Source organism: Macaca thibetana, chromosome 19 (assembly GCF_024542745.1).
Source record: "Macaca thibetana thibetana isolate TM-01 chromosome 19, ASM2454274v1, whole genome shotgun sequence".
NCBI lineage: Eukaryota > Metazoa > Chordata > Mammalia > Primates > Cercopithecidae > Macaca > Macaca thibetana.
Window position 1 is genome coordinate 1,384,547 of NC_065596.1, and position 23,947 is coordinate 1,408,493.

Below are 23,947 nucleotides of genomic sequence, written 5' to 3' on the forward strand. Positions count from 1 at the left end.
AACTCACCAGCCTCGGCCTCCCAAACTGCTAGGATTACACGCATGAGCCACCACACTCAGACCAGAAAAACATTTTAAAAATCCAGCATCTTTTTATGATTGAAACCCTCAGCAAAATTGGCACAGGGGGTACATACCTTAAGGTAATAAAAGCCATCTATGACAAATCCACAGCCAACATTATACTGAATGAAGAAAAATTAAAACGTTCTTCTTGACAAGTGGAACAAGACAAGAATGGTCACTTACAACACTTCTATTCAACATAGTGCTGGAAGTCCTAGCTGGAGCAATTAGACAATAAATTTAAAAATAAATAAATAAATTGCATTCAAATCTGTAAAGAGGAAGTCAAACTGTCACTGTTTTCTGAATTTATGATTTTATACCTAGAAAACCCTAGAGATTTCTTAAAAAGCTTCTAGATCTAATGAATAAATTCAGTAAACTTTTAGAATACAAAATCAATGTACACAAATCAGCACCACTGCTAAACACCAACCACTACCAAGCTGAAAATTGAATCAAGAACTCAACCCTTTGCAAAAATCTGAAAAAAAAAAAAAATTAGAAATATACCTAACCAAGGAGGTGAAATACATCTACAAAGAAAATTACAAAACACTGCTTAAAGAAACCATAGATATCACAATCAAATGGAAACATATCCCATGCTCATGGATAGGTAGTGTCAATATTGTAAAAATGACCATACTGACAAAAGCATTCTACAAGTCAGTTTTCATCAAAATACCACCATCATTCTTCACAGAACTAGAAAAAAATCCTAAAATTCATATAGAGCCTTAAAAAAGCCCACATAGCCAAAGCAAGACTAAGCAAAAAGTAAAAAATTAGAGGCATCACATGACCTAACTTCAAACTACACTACCAGGCTGTAGTTACCAAAACAACATGCTACTGGTATGAAAGTAGACACACAGACAAATAGAACAGAATAGTGAACTCAAAAATAAAGCCAAATACTTTCAGCCAACTGATCTTTGAGAAAGTAAATCAATACATAAGGTAGGAAAAGGACACCCTATTCAACAAATGCTCTTGGGATAATTGGCAAACCACATGTGGAAGAATAAAACTGAATCTTCATCTCTTACCTTATACAAAAATTAATTCCATATGGAGAAAAGATTTAAATCTAAAACTTGAAACTGTAAACATTGTAGAAGCTAACATCAGAAAAACTCTTGTAGACATTGGCTTGGGCAAATAGTGCATGACCAAGAACCCACAAGCAAATAAAACAAAAACAAAGAAAAATAAAATGGGACTTAATTAAACCAGAAACCTTCTTGACTACAACAGAAATAATCAGCAGAGTAAACTTACAACCCACCAAGTGGGAGAAAATCTTCACAGTCTATGCATCCAACAAAAGACAAATATTCTGAATCTACAAGGATCTCAAAAGAATCAGAAAAAAAAAAAAAAAAAAAATCCCATGAAACAGTAAGCTAAAAACATGAATAAACAATTCTCAAAAGGAGATATACAAATGGCCAACAAACATATAAAAACATGCTAAACATCACTAGTTATCAGGGAAATGCAAATCAAAACCACAATGTGATACCACCTTACTCCTACAAGAATGGTCTTAATTTAAAAATTTAAAAATGCCAGATGTTGACAAGAATGTGGTGAAACAAAAGCACTTTTACACTGCTGGTGGGAATGTAAACTAGTACAACCACTATAAAAGAAAAAACAGAATGAAGATTTTTTAAAGAACTAAAGGAGGCCGGGTGCGGTAGCTCAAGCCTGTAATCCCGCACTTTGGGAGGCCCATACGGGCAGATCACGAGTTCAGGAGATGGAGACCATCCTGGCTAACACGGTGAAACCCCGTCTCTACTAAAAAAAAGAAAAAAATACAAAAAACTAGCCGGGCGAGGTAGCGGGCGCCTGTAGTCCCAGCTACTCAGGAGGCTGAGGCAGGAGAATGGCGTAAACCCGGGAGGCGGAGCTTGCAGTGAGCTGAGATCAGGCCACTGCACTCCAGCCTGGGCGACAGAGCGTGACTCCATCTCAAAAAAAAAAAAAAAAAAAAAAAAGAACTAAAGGTAGGGCTGGGCCTGGTGGCTGACGGCTGTCATCCCAGCCCTTTAGGAGACTGAGGCAGGTGGATCAGGAGGTCAGGAGTTCAAGACCAGCCTGGCCAAGATGGCGAAACCCTGTCTCTACTAAAAATACAGAAAAAATTAGCTGGGCGTGGTGGCAGGCGCCTGTGATCCCAGGTACTTTGGAGGCTGAGGCAGGAGAATCCCTTGAACCCCGGCGGCAGAGGTTGCAGTGAGCCAAGATCATGCCACTGCACTCCAGCCTGGGTGACAGAGTGAGAATCTGTCTCAAAACAAAAACAAAAACAAACAAACAAACAAAAACTAAAACCTAAAGGTAGAACTATCATTTGATACAGCAATACCACTACTCGTTATCTACACACAGAAAAAGAAATCATTATATTAAAAAGACACATGCACACACATGTTTATAGCAGCACAATTTGCAACTGTAAAAATACAGAACCAGCCTAAATGCCTATCATCCAATGAGTGGATAAAGAAATGTGATATATATGTGTGCATATATATCACTATATATATACATATATATATACACACATACACAAACAATGGAATACTACTCAGTCAAAAAAGGAACAAAATATTGGCATTTGAAGCAACCTGGATGAAGTTGGAGACAATTATTCTAAGTGAAGTAACTCAGGAATGAAAAACCAAATATTGTATGTTCTCACTCATAGTGGGAGCTAAGCTCTTATGCAAAGGTGTAAGAATTATACACAGGACTCTGGGGACTCAGGTGGAAGGGCGGACATAAATTCAATGTTAAATGTGAACTCATGGAGAACCTAGACAGCCAACAGGCACTTGTTCATTCCTGAGTTTGGAGGGGCCCTTCTGAATTGTGAGATGATGTACCCAAGGTTAAAGGCCCTGAAGTGTTGCTGAAGGACATGTTGACTCTCATACTTGGGCCAGGAATATGTCACAATATTTTCTGAGGGCAGGGACCAGACAGGAGTGTCACATCACCTGAATACTCAGTCGGGAATATGTTACAATTTTCTCCTGACAGCAGGACACAGGCAGCAGAGTCAAATCACCTGGATGCTGAGCCCAGCAATAGGTAACAATGCTCTCTGTGGTTCAAGGCCCAGGCAGGAGAGACACATTACCTGGTACCTAGGCTTAGTGATAAGTCCCAATTTTTCCTGTGGGCACAGTGCAGGGAAAAATGGAGAGTTGCATCTCTTAGGTGATTGATGTAGAGATATGTCACAAGGCCCTCTGTAGAAAGGGCCCAGGCGAGGGCCTCCCATTTTATATATGTTGGGCCTAGTAATATGTCCTATTGTGCAAAATATTCTGGGCCTAGGTAAAAGAAAAAAGTCACATAACCTGAATGCAGAACTTAGCAGTATGTCACGATGCACCCTGTGGGCAGCGCAAAGGCAAGAAAAAAGACTTACATTACCTTTATTCCTGATTTAAAATCCAATGTCTTGTAAGAGAATATTGACTAATGCAAAAATACATATAGGCCGGGCGCGGTGGCTCAAGCCTGTAATCCCAGCACTTTGGGAGGCCGAGACGGGCGGATCACGAGGTCAGGAGATCGAGACCATCCTGGCTAACACGGTGAAACCCCGTCTCTACTAAAAAATACAAAAAACTAGCCGGGCGAGGTGGCGGGTGCCTGTAGTCCCAGCTACTCGGGAGGCTGAGGCAGGAGAATGGTGTAAACCCGGGAGGCGGAGCTTGCAGTGAGCTGAGATCCGGCCACTGCACTCCAGCCTGGACCACAAAGCGAGACTCTGTCTCAAAAAAAAAAAAAAAAAAAAAAAAATACATATAGACATAACCGTCAGGCCTCTGAGCTCAAGCCAAGCCATCGCATCCCCTGTGACTTGCACGTATAGGCCTGTGACTTGCACGTCCGCATCCCCTGTGACTTGCACGTATAGGCCTGTGACTTGCACGTCCGCATCCCCTGTGACTTGCATGTATACGCCCAGATGGCCTGAAGTGAAAATGCCCTGCCCCACCTTAACTGATGACATTCCACCACAAAAGAAGTGAAAATGGCCGGTCCTTGCCTTAAGCGATGACATTACCTTGTGAAATTCCTTTTCCTGGCTCATCCTGGCTCATCCTGGCTCAAAAAACTCCCCTACTGAGCACCTTGTGACTCCCACTCCTGCCCGCCAGAGAACAACCCCCCCTTTGACTGTAATTTTCCTTTACCTACCCAAATCCTATAAAACAGCCCCACCCTTATCTCCCTTCGCTGACTCTCTTTTCGGACTCAGCCCGCCTGCACCCAGGTGATTAAAAAGCTTTATTGCTCACACAAAGCCTGTTTGATAGTCTCTTCACATGGACGCGCATAACAATAACCACAGACTGACCATTAGGGCCAAGTCCAAATAGCAAAATAAGTTTGCCTTTAATCTATTTTCTCCATATCTAAACATTGGAGGTTAAGACTGTGGACAGATCTGAAGATAGAGTTTTCTTGTTTTGTGGCTTCATCATTCTTTGTTCACTGTCTGATGTTTGGAATTAAGGTGAGCAACAGGGGGGCAGCAGTGGTTAATAAAATAACCAGAGGTAACCACAGGTCGACCTGTGGTTATTTTATTCTATCTGTCTTCTGTTCTTTCTATGGTCACTAACTGTTTCTTCCTTGGAATTGAAGAGAGATGTTGGTAGAGAGAAGCTGTCCATTCACCTCTGGCAAAAAAGGGATGTTCAGGCTCTTCACTCCCCTGACATCAGAGCTGCACTTTAATGTGGCAGCTATTGGCCACGTGTGGCTACTGGGTGCCTGGAATGTGGCTGGTCTGAATTGCAATGTGTTAGAAAGGTAAAATACAGTTATTTTCAAAGATTTAGTTCCACATATATGTGTGTGTGGTGTGGTGTGTGTGTGTATATATATATATATGTGTTTCATTAATAATTTCATATTGCTCCCATATTAAAATAATACTTTGGATATATTGGGTTAATTAAATTGTTACAATCAATTCCATTTGTTTTTTTCTTTTTAAAATTTGACTACTAGAAAATTTAAAATTCACATGTGGCTCACATTTTATTTGAGGATTGCTTCTTTTTAAAATTCTCGGGCTGCCTACTCAAAGGACCAGAAGCCAGGAAGGTCATAAAATCTGAAATTCTAAAATAATAATTATTATATTATTTTTATTTGTGAGTAGCCATATATCATTTACAAGTGTATATGACCTTATACACAAGGTTAAATACAAATACCCTCTGGGATGGGCCGGGCTCAGCTAAAAGAGGAAGCCCTGGCTGAAAAGGCTGCAGCGTAGGCTGTCACTCTGCATTCAGCCCAGTGTCTGATCACATCTTCTGTCACTCAGGGCCTGAAGGGTCAGGACCTTAAACGTTGTCCAATCAGGCACGCTGGGCTGGGAACCGTCCAATCAGGCACGCAGCTGGAGCAGACAAGATGGCTTCCGGGATTTGGCGGCGCCTTTGTCTCTGGCTGCAGCCGGAGCTCCAGGTTTCGCCTTCACTGCTCTGTGTCCTCCGCTCCTAGAGGTCCAGCCTCAGTGGGCCTGTGACCTGCGGAAACTGGGAGATCCACAGCTAAGACTCCAGGACCCCCTGGAAGCCTAGAAATGGTGAGCGTTCCGGGTGCGACACCCCCAGAGGTGGAAGGGGCTGGTTGGAACCGGTGGGAAGTGGCTATAGCGGGACTCAGGCCTCCCGGCAGTCAGCTCCACAATCTGCACCCCGAGTTCTTCCCCAGCTCGGCCTCAGTCCCCTGCAGCCATAAAATGGCGGCGCCCTGACAGCCAGGCCCCGGGGCGTCCGTCTCTTCTCTGCGTAGTGACTGTGCCCTGGCCTGTAGCCCTCTCTGGCAGCTCTGTACCCGCAGTGCCGCATCTCTCTCAGATTGTGCAGGGATCACGGGACGGGCGGCACGGGAGAATCCTGACTCAGGGTGCGGGTTCATTAATGGGAACAGTTTTCGTCCATGGGGTTCCCAGTTCCTATTTTCTCCTATTAAAATTTTATGGGAGGGCCGGGCGCGGTGGCTCACGTCAGTAATCCCAGCACTTTGAGAGACCGAGGCAGGTGGATCACCTGAGGTCAGGAGTTCAAGACCAGTTTGACCAACATGGTGAAACCCCGTTTCTACTAAAAATCCAAAATTAGCCGGGCGTGGCGGCACATGCCTGTAATCCCAGATACTCGGAAGGCTGAGGCAGTAGAATCGCTTGAACCCGGGAGGTGGCGGTTGCGGTGAGCCGAGATGGCGCTATTGCACTCCAGCCTGGGCAACAAGAGCGAAACTCCGTCTCAAAAAATAAGTAAGTAAATAAATAAATAAATAAATAATAGGGGTCACCACAAAAATATTGTAGAATTTAATCAAAGATTGAATCAAAAATTGTGGAGCACTCAGCTGTGGTTTGTAGCTTGTGACTTATGAGAGCGACTTGAAAGACTTTTAAAGGTACATGATGAAGAAAACCAAATTAAATAATTGGTTAGGTACAGTTCATAGTTACTTGATTTGTACGATTAAGGTGGACATTTCCTGGTTATGTAATCAGAGGTTAATTGGCAGTTTATGATTGATTAAGCCTAAATTTTGTTTCCGTCAGTCCAGTAATTTACAAAAAAAAAGCATTTGAGTTAGGGTTTTTAAAAAGTAGGAACCCAGGGACTAGAGTAACCTCAGTCTCATTACCTGCTACTTAGTTATTTTAACACTCCACAGGGGACTGATTTTCCCCTGCATTTTTCCGCAGTTCTCTCAAGCTGGGTCTCAAGCCTACCCCTCACATCCCATTCCTCCAGACTAACTATGACTTGTAGTAAAATACTAAATTTCCAGTTTCTTCTCACATTGTCAAATGCCACTTTCCCCTTTCTAATTCACATTATCAATTATTTGTCTTTTACACTTTAGATACTGTATTCTAACCATTTTTTGACATTGGCACTAAAAAAATCGTTTTCTGTTTGAAAATTTTTTTTTTTTTTTTTTTTTTTTTGAGGCGGAGTCTCGCTCTGCCGCCCAGGTTGGAGTGCAGTGGCCGGATCTCAGCTCACTGCAAGCTCCGCCTCCCAGGTTTACGCCATTCTCCTGCCTCAGTCTCCCGAGTAGCTGGGACTACAGGCGCCCGCCACCTCGCCCGGCTAGTTTTTTGTATTTTTAGTAGAGACGGGGTTTCACCGTGTTAGCCAGGATGGTCTCGATCTCCTGATCTCGTGATCCGCCCGTCTTGGCCTCCCAAAGTGCTGGGATTACAGGCTTGAGCCACCGCGCCTGGCTGAAAATATTTTTTTATGAGAAGAAAAAGAAGAACAATCCCCTGACACTGTATTGTAAAAAAATCTTTTCGCCTCATTTTAAAAAATCTTCTCTAGGCACAGAGATAGTATCAGAATATTTTTGGGTCAAGATTTCCCTTTGGAAACTTTATGGGTGATGTGGCCTCAGCCACCCTTCAATTTTTTCTAGTTCTGGGCTTCAGTAGTTTCTGTGAATAAACCAATATACCTCCCATGGCTATGTCTGCTTGAGTGTCTAGTGAATATAATCTACTGGGTTGTTTTCTTTCATAAAACAACCTGAGGTATGGAGTGTAGCCTCTCAGTGGAGCAGATGGATGCCCTTGGACTGATAGGACTCTCACCTGCGCTCTTCCTTTGAAAAACTAACCCTTGCCTGCACGGTGATGCATTCCTGTAATTCCAGCACTTTGGGAGTCTGAGGCAGTGGATCGCCTGAGGTCAGGAGTTCGTGACCAGCCTGACTAACATGGTGAAACCCCGTCTCTACTAAATACAAAAAAATTAACTGGGCCTAGCGGTGCATGCCTGTAATCAGAGCTACTTGGGAGGCTGAGCCAGGAGAATCGCTTGTACCTGGGAGGTGGAGGTTGCAGTGAGCCGAGATCGCGCCATTGAACTAAAGCATGGGCACCAAGAGCGAAACTCCATCTCAAAAAAAGAAAAAATAACCCTTGAGACATTAAGATTGCCTTTACTCAACCCAGCTTCCATTTCTTGGAGACACATTGCTGATGACAGCCAATCAGATACTGGTATTGAGGGAAAAACAGAGATAATTTCTGTCCCCTGGATTGTCTAAGATTTGTGAAAGAAAAAATAGCATTTCAAAAGACAAAAAAAAGTGACGTCAGTGAAACGATGCAAAAACTTGCAAAGTAAAATGCACTTGGGGCGGTCACTGAGGCATAGTGCAGTGAGAGGGTGGTCACTGAGCACTTAAGTGAGCAGGATGGGGTGGGAGAGTCTCTCACGTGATTGGTGACCTGACTTGACACATGAATTAGACACATCTGTTTTCTTTTTTTTTTTTTGAGATGGGGTTTTGCTCTTGTTGCCTAGGCTGGAGTTCGGTGGCACCATCTCGGCTCACTGCAACCTCTGCCTCCCAGGTAGCTGGGATTACAGGCATGCACCACCATGCCCAGCTAATTTTGTGTTTTTGGTATAAACAAGAGTTTTGCCATGTTGGCCAGGCTTGCCTCAAACTCCCCACCTCAGGTGATCCACCCCTCTCGGCCTCCCAAGATGCTGGGATCACAGGCATGAGCCACCATGCGGGGCTGACACATCTGTTTTCTAATCAGCATTGCCACTCCCTAGCTTTGTCACCTTGAAAAGATTTGTGCACTTATTTTTACTTTTTTTTTTTTTTTGAGATGGAGTCTCGCTTTGTCGCCCAGGCTGGAGTGCAGTGGCGTGATCTCGGCTCACTGCAAGCTCTGCCTCCCGGGTTCACGCCATTCTCCTGCCTCAGACTCCCCAGTAGCTGGGACTACAGGTGCCCACCACCACACCCGGCTAATTTTTTTGTATTTTTAGTAGAGACGGGGTTTCACTGTGTTAGCCAGGATGGTCTCGATCTCCTGACGTCGTGATCCACCCGCCTCTGCCTCCCAAAGTGCTGGGATTACAGGTGTGAGCCACCACGTGTAGCCGGTGACTTTAGTTTTTTTAAATGTAAATTGCATTTTATTAGTAGCATTTCAAAGGTAAGAAAATATGTCCAAAAAGCATATAAGAGTTGGGTTTCAGGAAAAAAAAAATCTAATTTTATATTCTATTTATTAAAAGTTTTTATTTACCTTTTTCTTTCCCATAGTGAGTTTAGAAAATTTGTCAGTTGTGTTTATGGCTGGGTGATTTCAAACAGAATTCCAAGGTTTAGCTGTTAGAATCCTACTAAGGAAAAGAATAAGGGCCAGGTGCGGTGGCTCACACCTGTTATCCCAGCATTTTGAAAGGCTGAGGTATGCGGATCATGAGGTCATGAGTTCGGGACCAGCCTGGCCAGTATGGTGAAACCTCATCTCTACTAAAAATACAAAAATTAGCCAGGCATGGTGGCTCACGCCTGTAGTCCCAGCTACTTGGGAGGCTGAAGCAGGAGAATCGCTTGAACCCGGGAGATGGAGGTTGCAGTGAGCTGAGATCGTACCACTGCACTCCAGCCTGGGTGACAGAGTGAGACAATCCCTCTTCCTTTTTGGCTGTAAAAATTAAATACATTTCCACAAGAAAATGTAGTAGATAATTGGTGAGTTACATAGATTCATGAAAACATAGTTCCTCTTTTTGCACCATAAATTTGTGACAGTGAATATCAGTTCTGTATCCTATGATCTTGATTTCTGAATTTAATGCTAAGTGTTATGAGATGAAATTTGGTACCTCCTAGAAGTGTTCTTATATGACGAATTGTTTACTACATAACTTTCTTTTTTTCTGAGACAGAGTCTCGGTCTGTCACCCAGGCTGGAGTGCAGTGCCATGATCTCGGCTCACTGCAACCTTCCGTCTCCCAGATTCAAGTGATTCTTCTGCCTCAGCCTCCCGAGTAGCTGGGATTACAGGTGCGCATCACCAAGCCTGGCTAATTTTTGTATTTGTAGTAGAGATGGGGTTTCACCATGTTGGCCAGGCTAGTCTCGAACTCCTGACTTCAGGTGACCTGCTGGCCTTGGCCTCCCAAAGTGCTGGGATTACAAGTGTGAGCCACCGTGCCTGGCCTACTACATAACTTTTAAAATAAATAATAAAATAATACTTTTATTGTTTGAAAGGTATAGACACTTTTGGTTTTCTTATAGAGGTATGAAATGGAAGCACCTTAAAATTTTCTTTTTGTATGCCAACACTGTGTTTCAGTAATTTTGCTGGATTTTTCAAACACTTAGTTTCAGACACCAAGGGAATAACTCAGATATGAAAATTAAAGCTTGAACTCATCTAAAGCTAATATTGAGCCTGCAAAAGGAGGTTATTAAAGGTCCAGTTGGTTCTTTCTGGGGAGCCTTTTCTGCAGATATCTCAGCCTGCTCACCTCAGCCATGGAAGAAGTCTTTATCCTGAGAAGCTTGAGAGCCCTGGGAAGCTAGAGATGCACAGGCAGGTGCAGTTAAGATTAAAATGAAAAAGGACTGGGAAGGTCTTACTGAAGATAAAGTTATTATTGATTTGAGGCAGTTTCTAAATTTTATAAAATGAAACAAAGTTAGATTTATGTAAAAAAATTTAATTCCAAAGGAGTATTGCAACAGGAGGAAGTACCAACTATTATTGCAAAGTTCAGGCAGACAAGGGCTTTTTTTCACAGAGGGGAGAAAACAAGATTAGAAAGAAAATAGCAGAAGAATGGCGAATAGAGGGTGAAAAAATCAGGTTTTAGATCAGAAAATGTTTTACCCTGAAGTTAGCATGTTCTTAGGATGAACATAAAATGGGGTTGTATATTGGCTCAGACTGAGTGTAGCTCAGTTTAGGAGCTGTGGGAAAAGAAAAACTTAAGTTTGATTAAGAAGTATTTTATTTTGACCACTGAAGACAAATTTAGCTGATTTTTTTTTTTTTTTTTTTTTTTTTTTTTTTTTTTTGAGACGGAGTCTCGCTTTGTCGCCCAGGCTGGAGTGCAGTGGCCGGATCTCAGCTCACTGCAAGCTCCGCCTCCCGGGTTTACGCCATTCTCCTGCCTCAGCCTCCCGAGTAGCTGGGACTACAGGCGCCCACCACCTCGCCCGGCTAGTTTTTTGTACTTTTAGTAGAGACGGGGTTTCACCATATTAGCCAGGATGGTCTCGATCTCCTGACCTCGTGATCCGCCCGTCTCGGCCTCCCAAAGTGCTGGGATTACAGGCTTGAGCCACTGCGCCCGGCCTTAGCTGATTTTTTAATAAGAAAAGGAAGGAAATGTGCAGTCTATGTCTGGCTATACGACAGGTGAGAAAAGAGAGCACCACCTAAGTCATATAAGAGGGTGTTTCTTTTTAAAAACTATTTCTGGAGAACACAAAGGATGGAGAATTTTATTAATCATAGTTCTTTATCAGGATTATCTACGTGCTTCATCTTTGCCCACCTTTTTTCCTGGTCCTATGTATTTCTTCCATTTGACTTTTTCTGAGTTGTATTTTTTATAATAAACTGGTAAAGATAACTACAGTGTTTCACTGAGTTCTGTGAATAGCTCTATTATATTACTGAACTTGAGGAAAGTTCTGGGAGTCCTCAGTTATTAAACAGTGGCTCAGAAGCATAGATCAGCCCATGAAGTTTGTGACTGGAATCTGCAGTAAAGACAATGTTGTGGACTGTGCTCTGAATCAGGGTCTGTGCTGACTCTGGGCATTGTCAGAATTCAAATGTTAGACAGTGAGTGTTGAAGAATTGCTTGGTGTTCAGTAAACTCTACAGATTTGGTGCCAGAAAAAAGATATTACAGAGGCCTGTCCTGGAATGGAACTCTGGGTGCCTGGGAATGGGAGGCTCTGCTCTCCTGTACACAAGCTGTTCACACTGCTCGTTGTCCTGTGATTTCAGGTCTCCTCCAAGGGTGAGCGAGGACTGAAAACTTAGAGGACAAGAGCTGTGATAACAAACCCCACTTTCCCACAGCTGCCACCACAAGATTTCCACCTACTCACAAACACAGCCCCTAGGCATTGACGTGCCCAAACCCCTCCCAGGACTAGGCACCACCCTCAGAAAATTCACAACAGCATTTTTTATCCCAGTGCTTCTTGCCAAAAACCCAAAAAATGACTGCATCTCCTAGAATATCCCCACGCCCAGACTCTGAATCTGTAGCAGTAATCTGTTTTCTCCACCATCCTAGGGTTTTGACCAACTGTTCGTAATCTCATCTGCCTGACTTCATGGACACAAAAATAAGTCAGAGTGCAGCCTCACCTAAGCCACTATCTGCAGTACAAACCAGTCCTTCCACCTACATTGCACTCTCCTCCATCTATAGATTTTTTACTTTTAACTTTTATTTTTGGTTCATGGGTACATCTGCAGATTTGTTATATAGGTAAAATTATGTCATGAAGGTTTGGTGTGCAGATTATTTTGTCACTGAGATGCTAAGCATGGCACCAAACAAGTATTTTTTTCTGATTCTCTTTGTCCTCCTACTCTCCACCCTCAACTGAGTCTCAGTTTTTGTTGTTCCTCTCTTTGTGTCCATGTGTTCTTATTATTTAGCTCTTATTTTTTTAAATTTATTTTTCTGAGACAGAGTTTTGTTCTTGTTGCCCAGGCTGCAGTGCAATGGCTCCATCTCAGCTAACTGCAACTTCCGTCTCCCAGGTTCAAGCGATTCTCCTGTCTCAGCCTCCTGAGTAGCTAGGATTACAGGCACCCACAACCATACCTGGCTAATTTTTGTATTTTTTAGTAGAGATAGGGTTTCACCATGTTGGCCAGGCTGGTCTCAAACTCCTGACCTCGTGGTTCACCTGCCTCGGCCTCCCAATGTGCTGGGATTACAGGCGTGAGCCACTGCTCCCAGCCAGCTCTTATTTATAAATAATAACATGCATTTGGTTTTCTGTTTCTGCATTAGTTTTCTAAGGATAATGGTCTCTAGTTCCATCCATGTTGCTGCAAAAGAAATGATCTTGGTATCTTTTTATGGCCACACAGTATTCCATGATGTTTATGTACTTTTTTTTTTTTTTTTTTTTTTTTTTTTGAGATAAAGTCTGACTTTGTCCCTAGGCTAGAGTGCAGTGGTGCAGATGTTGGCTCACTGCAACCTCCGCCTCCTAGTTCAAGCGAGTCTCCTGACTCAGCCTCCCTAGTAGTTGGGATTACAGGTGCCCACTACCACACCCAGCAAATTGTATTTTTAGTAGAGACGGGGTTTCACTATGTTGGCCAGGATGGTCTCGATTTCTTGACCTCATGATCTGCCCGCCTAGGCCTCCCAAAGTGCTGGGATTATTTTGTTTTTATTAATTTTTTTTTGGGGGGATGGAGTCTCGCTGTTGTTGCCCAGGCTGGAGTGCAGTGACACAATCTTGGCTCACCACAACCTCCGCCTCCCTGGTTCAAGCGATTCTCCTGCCTCAGCCTCCTGAGTAACTGGGATTACAGGCACCTGCCACTACGCCTGGCTAAGTTTGTATTTTTAGTAGAGACAGGATTTCACCATGTTGGCCAGACTGGTTTCAAACTCCTGATCTCAGGTTGATCTACCTGCCTCAGCATCCCAAAGTGCTGGGATTACATGTGTGAGCAAGTAGGTGGCCGTGCCTAGCCACCTACTTTTTAATGAGGTTGTTTGTTTTTTTCTTGTAAACTTATTTAAGTTCATTGTGGATTCTGGATATTAGACCTTTGTCAAAAGCATAGTTTGCAAGTATTTTCTCTTATTCTGTAGGTTGTCTTTACTCTGTTAGTAGTTTTCTATGAAGAAACTCTTTAGTTCAGTTAGATCCCATTTGTCAATTTGTTGCAATTGCTTTTGTTATCTTCATTATAAAATTTTCTGGTTCCTATGTCTGGAATGATATTTCCTAGGTTATCTTCTAGAGTTTTTTATAATTCTGAGTTTTATGTTTAAATCTTTAATTTATCTTGTTAATTTTTGTATATGTTGTACGGAAGGGTGTACCATTTATTAAATAGAAAATTATTACCATATTTCTCTTTGTCAGTTTTGTTGAAGATCATATGGTTGTAAGTGTGTGGCATTATTTTTAGTAGGATTATTTAAATATTTAAATTTAAATATAAAATTTTAAATAACATTTAAAATTAAATAGGAAATTATTCCTGTATTTCTCTTTGTCAGCTTTGTTGAAGATCAGATGGTTGTAAGTGCATGGCATTATTTTTTGGCTCTCTATTCTGTTGCATTTGTCTGAGTCTGTTTTGGTTCCAGTACCATGCTGCTTTGGTGACTGTAGCTTTGTAGTATGGTTTGAAGTTGGGTAATGTAATGCCTCCAGCTTTGTTCTTTTTGCTTAGAAAAGTTCCTTGGCTATTGGAGTTATTTTTTGGTTTCATATGTATGTATGTATGTATTTATTATTTAGTTCTGTTAAGAATATTTTTGATAGTTTCATGGAAATAACATCTGTAAATTTCTTTTGGCAGTAAGACCATATTAACACTAACCTTTTCTATCAATGAGCACAAAATGATTTTCCATTTGTTTGCGTCATCTCTGACTTTTTTTTCCCCCCCAAGAAAGTTTTGCTCTTGTTGCCCAGGCTGGAGTGCAATGGCACAATCTTGGCTCACCACAACCTCTACCTCTGGGGTTCAAGGGATTCTCCTGCCTCAGACTCGCGAGTAGCTGGGATTACAGGCATGCACCACCACCCTGGGCTAATTTTGTATTTTTAGGCAGAGATGGGGGTTTCTCCATGTTGGTCAGGCTGGTCTCGAACTCCCGACCTCAGGTGATCCGACCGCCTCGGCCTCCCGAAATGCTGGGATTACAGGCGTGAGCCACTGCGTCCGGCCATCTCTGACTTCTTTAAGAAGTGTTTTGTAATTCTTGTCCTAGAGATCTTTCATCTCCCTTGTTAGCCATATTTCTAGATATTTTATTCTTTTTTGTGGCAACTGTAAATGGCATTTTTTTTTTTTTTTTTTTTTTTTTTTTTTGAGACGGAGTCTCACTCTGTTGCCCAGGCTGGAGTGCAGTGGTGTGATTCTGGCTCACTGCAACCTCTGCCTCCTGGGTTCAAGCAATTCTCCTGCCTCAGCCTCCTGAGTAGCTGGGATTACAGGCATGTACCACCACACCTGGCTAATTTTTGTATTTTTAGTAGAGACGAGGTTTCCCCATGTTGGCCAGGCTTGTCTTGTACTCCCGATCTCACGTGATCCACCCCTCTCCACCTCCCAAAGTGCTGGGATTACAGGTGTGAGCCACCGTGCCCGGCTGAGATTGTATTATTAATTTGGCCTTTGGTTTGGATGTTGTTGATGTACAGAGTTGCTACTAATTTTTGTATGTTTATTTTGCATTCTGAAACTTTGCTGAAGTTGTCAGCTTATAGAATTTTTCTGCTGAGACTATAGGTTTTTTTTAGATATAAAGTCATGTCATCTGCAAATGGGGATAGTTTGAGTTCCTCTCTTTCTTTTTGGGTGCTTTTATTGTTCATCTTGCCTGCTTGCTCAGTGAGGACTTCAAAATTCCATGTTGAATAGGAGTGGTGAGAGAAGGCACCCTTGTCTTGTGCCAGTTTTCAAGAAAAAAATGTTTGCAACTTGTGTCTATTCAGTATATTGGCTGTGAATTTGTCATAGATAACTCTTTTGAAGTATGTGCCTTCAATGCCTAGTTTGTTGAGGATTATAACATGAAGGATGTTAAATTGTACGGAAAGTTTTTTCTGCATCTATTGAGTTAGTTTTGTGGTTTCTGTCTTTAGTTCTGTTTATGTGATGAATGACAGTTATTGATTTGTATGTATTGAACCAACCTTGTGTCCCAGGGATAAATCCTACTTGATTATGGTGGATTAACTTTTTGATGTGCTGCTGGATTTGGTTTTTCAGTATTTTGTTGATGATTTTTTGTTAATATTTTTAAAATATTGGCCTGAAGTTGTTTGTTTGTTTGTTTGTTTTGTCTCTGCCAGGTTTTGGTATCAGAATGATGCTGTTCTTATATAATAACTTGGGGAGAAGTCATTTCTCAATTATTTGGAATAGTTTTAGTAAAAATAATACCAGCTCTTATTTGTACATCTGGTAGAATTCAGCTGTAAGTCCATCTGGTCCTGGGCTTTTTTTGGTTGGTAGGCTACTTATTATTAATTTGATTTTGGAGCTTTTTATTGGTTTATTCAGGGGTTCAGTTTCTTTTTTGTTCAGTCTAGGGAGGAGGTATTTGTCCAGGAATTTATTCATTTTGTCTAGATTTTTTAGTTACTGTGCATAGAAGTGCTAATTGTAGACTTCCATCCTCGTTTGTATTTTTGTTGGGTCAGTGGTAATGCCCATTTGTCGTTACTCATTGTGTGTGTGTGTGTTTTTTTTATCTTCTCTTTTTTCTTCATTAATCTAGCTAGTGGTTTATTTATCTTACTGAGTTTTTTCAAAACATTTACTTCTAATTTTTTAATCTTTTTTGTAGTTTTTTACATCATCTAAATATACCTCAGATATGATTTTAGTTATTTGTTGTTTTCTGCTGGCTTAGGGGTTGCTCTCACTTCTCTCATTCTTTTATTTAGGATATCAGATTATTAAATTGAGATATTTCTAGCTTTTTGATGTGAGCATTTTTTTTTTTTTTTTTTTTTTTGACGGAGTCTTGCTCTGTCGCCCAGGCTGGAGTGCAGTGGCCAGATCTCAGCTCACTGCAAGCTCCGCCTCCCGGGTTCACGCCATTCTCTTACCTCAGCCTCCCGAGTAGCTGGGACTACAGGCGCCAGCCACCTCGCCCGGCTAGTTTTTTGTATTTTTAGTAGAGACGGGGTTTCACCGTGTTAGCCAGGATGGTCTGGATCTCCTGACCTCGTGATCCGCCCGTCTCGGCCTCCCAAAGTGCTGGGATTACAGGCTTGAGCCACCGCGCCCGGCCTATGTGAGCATTTAATGCTATAAATTTCCCTTTTAATACTGCCTTAGTTGTGTTGCAGTGATTCTGGTATGTTGTGTCTTTGTTCTCATTTATTTTAAAGAATTTGATTTTTGCCTTAATTGTATTATTTACCCAAAAGTCATTCATGTTCAGGTTAATTTGCATGTAGTTGTCTTGTTTCAAGTGGTTTTCTTTGTATTGAATTATATTTTTATCAAGCTGTGGTCTCACTGAGTATGTTGCTGATACCATTTTGAAATTTTTGAATTTGCTGAGGATTGTTTTATTTCTGATTTTGTGGTCGATTTTAGAGTATGTGCCCTGTGGTGGTGAAAACATTATATATTATGTTGTTTTTAGATGGAGAGTTCTGTAGATGTTTACTACTATTTGGTCAAGTGTTGAGTTTAGGTCCTAATGTCGCTGTTAATTTTTCTGCTTCAGTAATTTGTTTACTAGTGTCTGTGGCATGTTGTAGTCCCCCACTATTTTTGTGTAAGAATCCAACTGTCTTCATAGGTCTCTAAGAAGTTGCTTTATTTATGTAGACCCATGGATTTTTTATAGCACCTTTTTCTCTTCTGCTTTTTTCCCCATAAACATTCTTTCAAGTGAATACAGTGTGCTCAGTGCTACTCCTTAGATGCCTGAATCCAGTGTCTACTAAAATTAAGATGTCCAAGAGTTCAGCATATCCAGAGACCTGGCTGTTGTAAGAGAAAATATAAGTTAGAAATAAAAGGCTCTCTTTTCTTTTTTTTTCTTTTTTCTTTTTTTTGTTTTTTGAGATGAAGTCTTGCTCTGTCACCCATGCTGGAGTGCACTGGCGTGATCTTGGCTCACTGCAACCTCTGCCTCCTGGGTTCAAGTGATTCTCGTGTCTCAGCCTCCCAAGTAGCTGGGATTACAGGCACGTGCCACCATGCCCAGCTAATAATTTTTGTATTTTTAGTAGAGACGGGGTTTCACCATCTTGGCCAGGCTGGTCTTGAGCTTCTGACCTCAAGTGATCCACCCACCTTGGCCTCCCAAAGTGGTGGGATTACAGGTATGAGCCACTGCACCCAGCCAAAAGGCTCTATTTTTATACCTGAAAATAAGAAAGAATGTTTTGCTCATCTCTCTCCTTTTTTTTTTTTTGAGATGGAATCTCGTTTTGTCAACTAGGCTGGAGTGCAGTGGCATGATCTCAGTTCACTGCAACCTTGGCCTCCTGGGTTCAAGTGATTCTCCTGCCTCAGCCTCCCGAGTAGCTGGGATTACAGATGCCCGCCACCACGCCTGGCTAATTTTTGTGCTTTTAGTAGAGATGCCGTTTCCCCATGTTGGCCAGGCTGGTCTTGAGCTCTGGACCTCAGGTGATCCGCCCACCTCAGCCTCCCAAAGTGCTGGGATTACAGGCGTGAGCCACCGTGGCCTGCCCATCTCTGTCTTCTTCAAGCATTTAGGTTATATGTAGATATTTTTCTCTGCTTTTTAAAAATATATGTATATCATATTAACAGCTAAATAAACCTTTTGGCATTCTTTGTGACTCAGGATTTTATTTTTGTTTTTATTTATTTATTTTTTTGAGATAGAGTTTTGCTCTTGTCACCCAGGCTGGAGTGCAATGGCTTGATCTCGGCTCACTGCAACCTCCGCCTCCTGGGTTCAAGCAATTCTTCTGCCTCTGCCTCCTGGGTAGGTGGAATTACAGGTGCCCGCCACCATGCCCAGCTAATTTTTGTGTTTTTAGTAGAGACAGGGTTTCACCATGTTGGCCAGGCTGGTTTCAAACTCCTGACCTCAGGTGATCCGCCCACCTCAGCCTCTCAAAGTGCTGGGATTACAGGTGTGAGCCACTGTGCCCGGCCAACAGTTTTCTTAATGTTCTATCATTGTCGAGTTTCTCTGGGGCTGGAGAAAATGTTTTCTTTTACTATTATTTTTTATTATACTTTAAGTTCTGGGATACATGTGCAGAACGTGTGTGCAGGCTTGTTACACAGGTATGCGTGTGCCATGGTGGTTGGCTCCACCTATCAACCTGTCATCTAATTTTAAGCCCCGCATGCATTAGATATATGTCCTCATGCCCTCCCTCCCCTTGCCCCCCACCAGAAAATTTTTCTTTTAATGGTATTTCCCAAACACTGTCTAGAATTACCAGATATGATAGATACATACAAGGTGCTAACCAGGATCTACTCTAGAGTGGGCTTACCCTCTCAGGCTTCCAGTCAACTCCCAAATTTGCTGCAGAGTGCATGCTGTCACCTAAATATGCAGGCAGAATTGTCTCTCTTATTTTGTATCTATAGTCCTCTACAGTGACTTCTAGAGGGGCTAGGCCAGATTTCTACAAACTTCACAGGGCAGCAATCAGCCATTTTACCTCTTTCAATTACTCTTGAATCTTCAGACCTGAAACTGATTTAGAGAGCATGGGGCCCACAAATCCAACTAGAGTAACAGGTGTGCATTGAGTATACACATAGACATGAGAATCTCCACTTTCCACTTCCTCCTGTTACCGAAATGCTCACAAATGTGCAGGTAACATCTGCTGATACTCTGTCCACCCAGAACCTAAATCTGCAGCTCCAAATTCTGAATCTAGGTCTTGAAATTTTGGAAATTAAAAAACTTGTATCTGAGAAATGCAGATCCTTTTAGTTGTCAATCTTGAAGAGACATTAAAATGAGAGCACAATTATGTCTTTCTCCCCACTTTCAACTATATGTATTCATCCCTTGAAACTGTTTGCTATTGCCACCAGTAGTTGTGAATTAAATTAATAATGCCACACTGGACACTCTAAACCTTAGCGATGTACATCCAATCAATAATTAATGTTATTCCTGTAAATAAGAATTTGACAAACAAGTTTGTACCAGCCCAAAGAGGGACCATCTTCTGTCCTCTTTTTACCTTTACAAATACCCTTGTAACTGGTGGTAAACTAAGTGTAGATTCCAGGCAACTTGAATCTTACCTTTCATGTTATAAATCTCAAGCTTGGTCCCCCCAAAACTGGGGGGGACCAGTTTTCTATATGTTGCCTTAGCTTTTTCCTTTTAGGTAGAAATATCATTTAGAATGAGCTAGAGCAGCCTCTATGAGAGGACCTCTTCTTTGATTGTATTCCACTTTCTGTGACACACAAGAATGCAGAGCCAGGTTTCTCTGACATAGAATCTGCACATAAGGTCTAACCTCTGTCTGGGATTCACAAGTCAAGGTTAGGCTTTGGATTGAGAATGTACAGAAAACATACAAGAGACATTTTCTCTATTGTGAGATGTCAGCATAGAAATGTTAAAACCCCTTTTTGAGAATGCAGTGTTTTGAACTTCTCAGATCTCATCCAGTGACTTTCTACAGTTATGTGAGGGGCTCCAGGTGTAAATAGATTCTGATTGCAGAATCTGTAAGTGTAAACAAGCATCTTCAGAGTAAGAGATTGAGACTACAAGGTATCCAGTGCCATGACCAAACTATACCTACCCATAAAATGTGATACCGGAGTGGAGTATTCTAGTCCTTTTTTTTTTAACCCAAGAGCAAACTAATCAGGACATGCAATTCAAGTTCTGGAGCTCCACCAGAACAGTTGCATTCTTCATTTAGCCTGAGTCTCTCCTCCCTAGCTTATCATTGGGCCACCAGCTCAGGGGCACTGAGAACCCTCTCACAATCACCTAGGCATCTTTGAGAAATTTGAAAATGTCCAGAACAGAATTATGTAAGGCTGACATGAGTGGTTAATTCTGCTTCTGTCTCAATGTAAGAGAAATAAGTCATCCTGTGTTTGTTCCTCCCCCCCATACAAGAGAGATCTTTGGTTGGTACTCAGATGAGAGTTTCTCCAGTTTCCTGGTACTTAGGTGAAAAACAAGGAAGAGGTCTGGAGACTCAAACAGATAAACTAATTGCTTCCATTTCATATGACCATTAGAAAAATAGATAAAGCAGTCATCATCCCTATCATCCAGGAACTTTTAGTCTAGACTAGCAACTAGATAAATGGCTGAATTGGGCATGATATGGTTGCTACAATGTTCCTAGACAGAGGCAGTGAGGAAGACCCCAGGACCCTTCAGTCTTCATCTAATTCCTCCTTCTGCACTGCTAGAGTTTTGTCTGACACAACCCCATGGTGGCACAGGGGCAGTCAGTTCTCCAGGGGTAATGACTGGTACCTTTGCATTGACAGCAGGGGCCTGGCAGGGGCTTAGTACATCCCTTTGCCCAATGCCCACTTTTCTTGCATTTGAAGCAAGAGTCTCTGCTGGCTTTATCTTTATGGCCCTTCAGATTTTCCTTAGATGCTCTTTGGGCATTCAGGACATCGCCAATGATGGCTGCCATAATTTTGGCTTGCTGTTTTTCTTTACTCTGTTTCCATTATCCTTCCTTCAGATCACAAGTGTTATACACCATAAACACAGTATCAAGAATCTGGTTTTGATTAGTCTGTGGCCCCATCTGTAGCTTGTGGAGCTTATGTCTAATGTCAGGGGCAGATTGGCTAATAAAATGCTTTGCCATTAATAGTTTCCCTTCCGGAGAGGAAGGGACTAGATTAGTATATTTTTTAAAAGGCTTCCTCCAACCTGCCATAAAACATGGCTAGATTTTTCTTCTTGCTTTATGTAACCTTCTGTACTATCTCAAAATTTTCTGCCTTAGTTGTTCCCTTTCTCATTCCTCCAAGGAGAGCCTCAAGCAATTTAACCTGGTTGTTTCCCACAGTGGTGTTATAGTTTCAATGAGGATCAGTAGTGGGAACTGTTTTTGGTTCTGAGTGATTGGCCTGAGGGTTTCAGGTGAATAATCCATCTGCTTCCTTGTAGGTGGCCTCAAAGATGTGTTCTTTTTCTGAAGGGATGCAACAGGTTGCTAGAATAAATTGAACATCTCTTCATGAGAGATCAAAATTTGAAACCCATCGGCAAATTTCCCAAGATTCTCAGAATAGCTTTCTAGCTTCTCCTTACATTGTTGTGTATCAGTTATAGAGAAGGGGACCTTCACTAGGACTGGCCCCTCAGCTCCTGCTACCCTGAGAGGTAGCAGGGCTGGAGAGAGGGTTCAATACAGTGTTCCCCCTTGAGTATGAGGGGAACGTGTAGGATCGCCGGTGTTTGCTCCTGAGTTTTAGCCTCAGAAGCATTTGGCAAGGGACTATGTAAGGATGGTCGCTGCTCACCCTGGGAACCAGGTGACCCTGTGAAAGAAGGTTGTCTATAATATCAACTTCTGCCTTAGAACTTTCCTTTACGGGGTAGGTTCTGGGAGTTTCACAGATTGTTAGGTTTTGATATAGGGTCATGAAGGACTGTACCTAGATTTCTGACCATTTGCCCTGCCTCTTGCAAAATAGGCCTGTTTGCAGGATAGTGTCATAATTAATGCTACCACTGACTGCCCACTCTTCTGAGCTGAGCAGCTCATAATAGGGCCAGACAGTATTGCAGAAAAATATTATACATTTTCTCTTGAGATTGTCAGGGTCAAATTGATTCTAATGGTGGAGGATATAGCCAAGCAGGGAATCAGAATTGGAAATAGAGTTGCCCACAGTGGAATCAGGTGAAATAGATTGAGAGTTGCTCATAATGGTCTAGAAAAAAGAAAAAAGAAGAGGACCTTGCAAACTAGACGGCTTATTAGTGACCCAAATTTTTCCTAGGGCATCTCCCTGGAAAAATTCTTGGCCCAGACTGAGGTCTCTGGGAGCATCCCCTCTTTAAGCCTCAGACTTAGTCTGTCAGATGGCTCTGACCTTAGAAAGGTGCCAGCACCACTATAGAATGGTTCCCTCCACCACTGATGACCTACTATGAGTTTTTTTTTTTTTTTTTTAATTTTTTTTGAGACAGAGTCTCACTCTGTTGCCCAGGCTGGAGTGCAGTAGCATGATCCTGGCTCACTGCAACCTCTGCCTCCTGAATTCAAGTGATTCTCCTGCCTCAGCCTCCTGAGTAGCTGGTATTACAGGTGCGTGCCACAATGCAAGGCTAATTTTTTTGTATTTTTAGTTGGTCAGGCAGGTCTCAAACCCCTGACCTCATGATCCGCCCGCCTTGGTGTCCCAAAGTGCTGGGATTACAGGCATGAGCCACTGCACCCGGCCTACTATGAGCTTTTTTTAAGGCTTATCTATCCCATTTAAAGCAACCCTTTCTCTCTCTCAACTTAGGCAATAATACATTTTCTTTCATAAAATCCCCCCTCCATCACGCACCTCACAGACCACCTGCAACATGCTTGGACCCTCTGACTTTTTTTTTTTTTTTTTTTTTTTTTTTTTTGAGACGGAGTCTCGCTCTGTCACCCAGGCTGGAGTGCGGTGGCCGGATCTCAGCTCACTGCAAGCTCTGCCTCCCGGGTTCACGCCATTCTCCTGCCTCAGCCTCCCGAGTAGCTGGGACTACAGGCGCCCGCCACCTCGCCCGGCTAGTTTTTTTCTAATTTTTAATAGAGACGGGGTTTCACCGTGTTAGCCAGGATGGTCTCGATCTCCTGACCTCGTGATCCGCCCGTCTCGGCCTCCCAAAGTGCTGGGATTACAGGCGTGAGCCACCGCGCCCGGCCGGACCCTCTGACTTATATAACCTTTTTGCATAGCTAGGTGGGTTTTCTGTCCATAGCTAGTTGAGTGGGGGAAGGGAAGAATTTAGCATAAGAAAAGAAGGTTTCAGTCACCTCAAATGTGTGAGTTCACCCTGGGCAAACTGCCACTGACAACTGTGTCACATGTAGGGATCAGGGACTATAACCAGAAAGGATAGAAAATCTTTCCCCCTTCTGGGCAGGACAGCCAGCCTGTTTGCCCTTTGGCCTTCCGAGAACATCAGAGAGTGGCTCTGGCTAGTTCCACTCAATTACCAACAGCTACTAGAAAATGGCTGCTGAAAGACTGAAAAAGGAGAAAAGGAAAAGATCTCAGAAAACAGACAAAAACAATAGGACTCAGAAAAAGGAAGAAAAAAAAAAAAAAGGTCTCAGGTCCCTCACCCAGAC

General features: G+C 42.4%; 1 protein-coding gene across 2 annotated transcripts in view; it reads left to right on the forward strand.

The window, feature by feature from the left end:
• LOC126942233 (zinc finger protein 675) overlaps positions 1 to 23,947 on the forward strand; it is a 328,161-nt gene that overhangs the window by 289,449 nt on the left and 14,765 nt on the right. Inside the window, exon 1 of one of the 2 annotated variants that reach the window (XM_050769594.1) lies at positions 5,604 to 5,701. The exons of the other annotated variant lie outside the window; for it this stretch is intronic. Coding sequence (XP_050625551.1) covers positions 5,699 to 5,701 — 3 coding nt within the window. The 5' untranslated portion in view covers positions 5,604 to 5,698. Of the gene's footprint in view, positions 1 to 5,603; positions 5,702 to 23,947 lie in introns of those variants that run through there. 2 annotated transcript variants of the gene reach the window in all.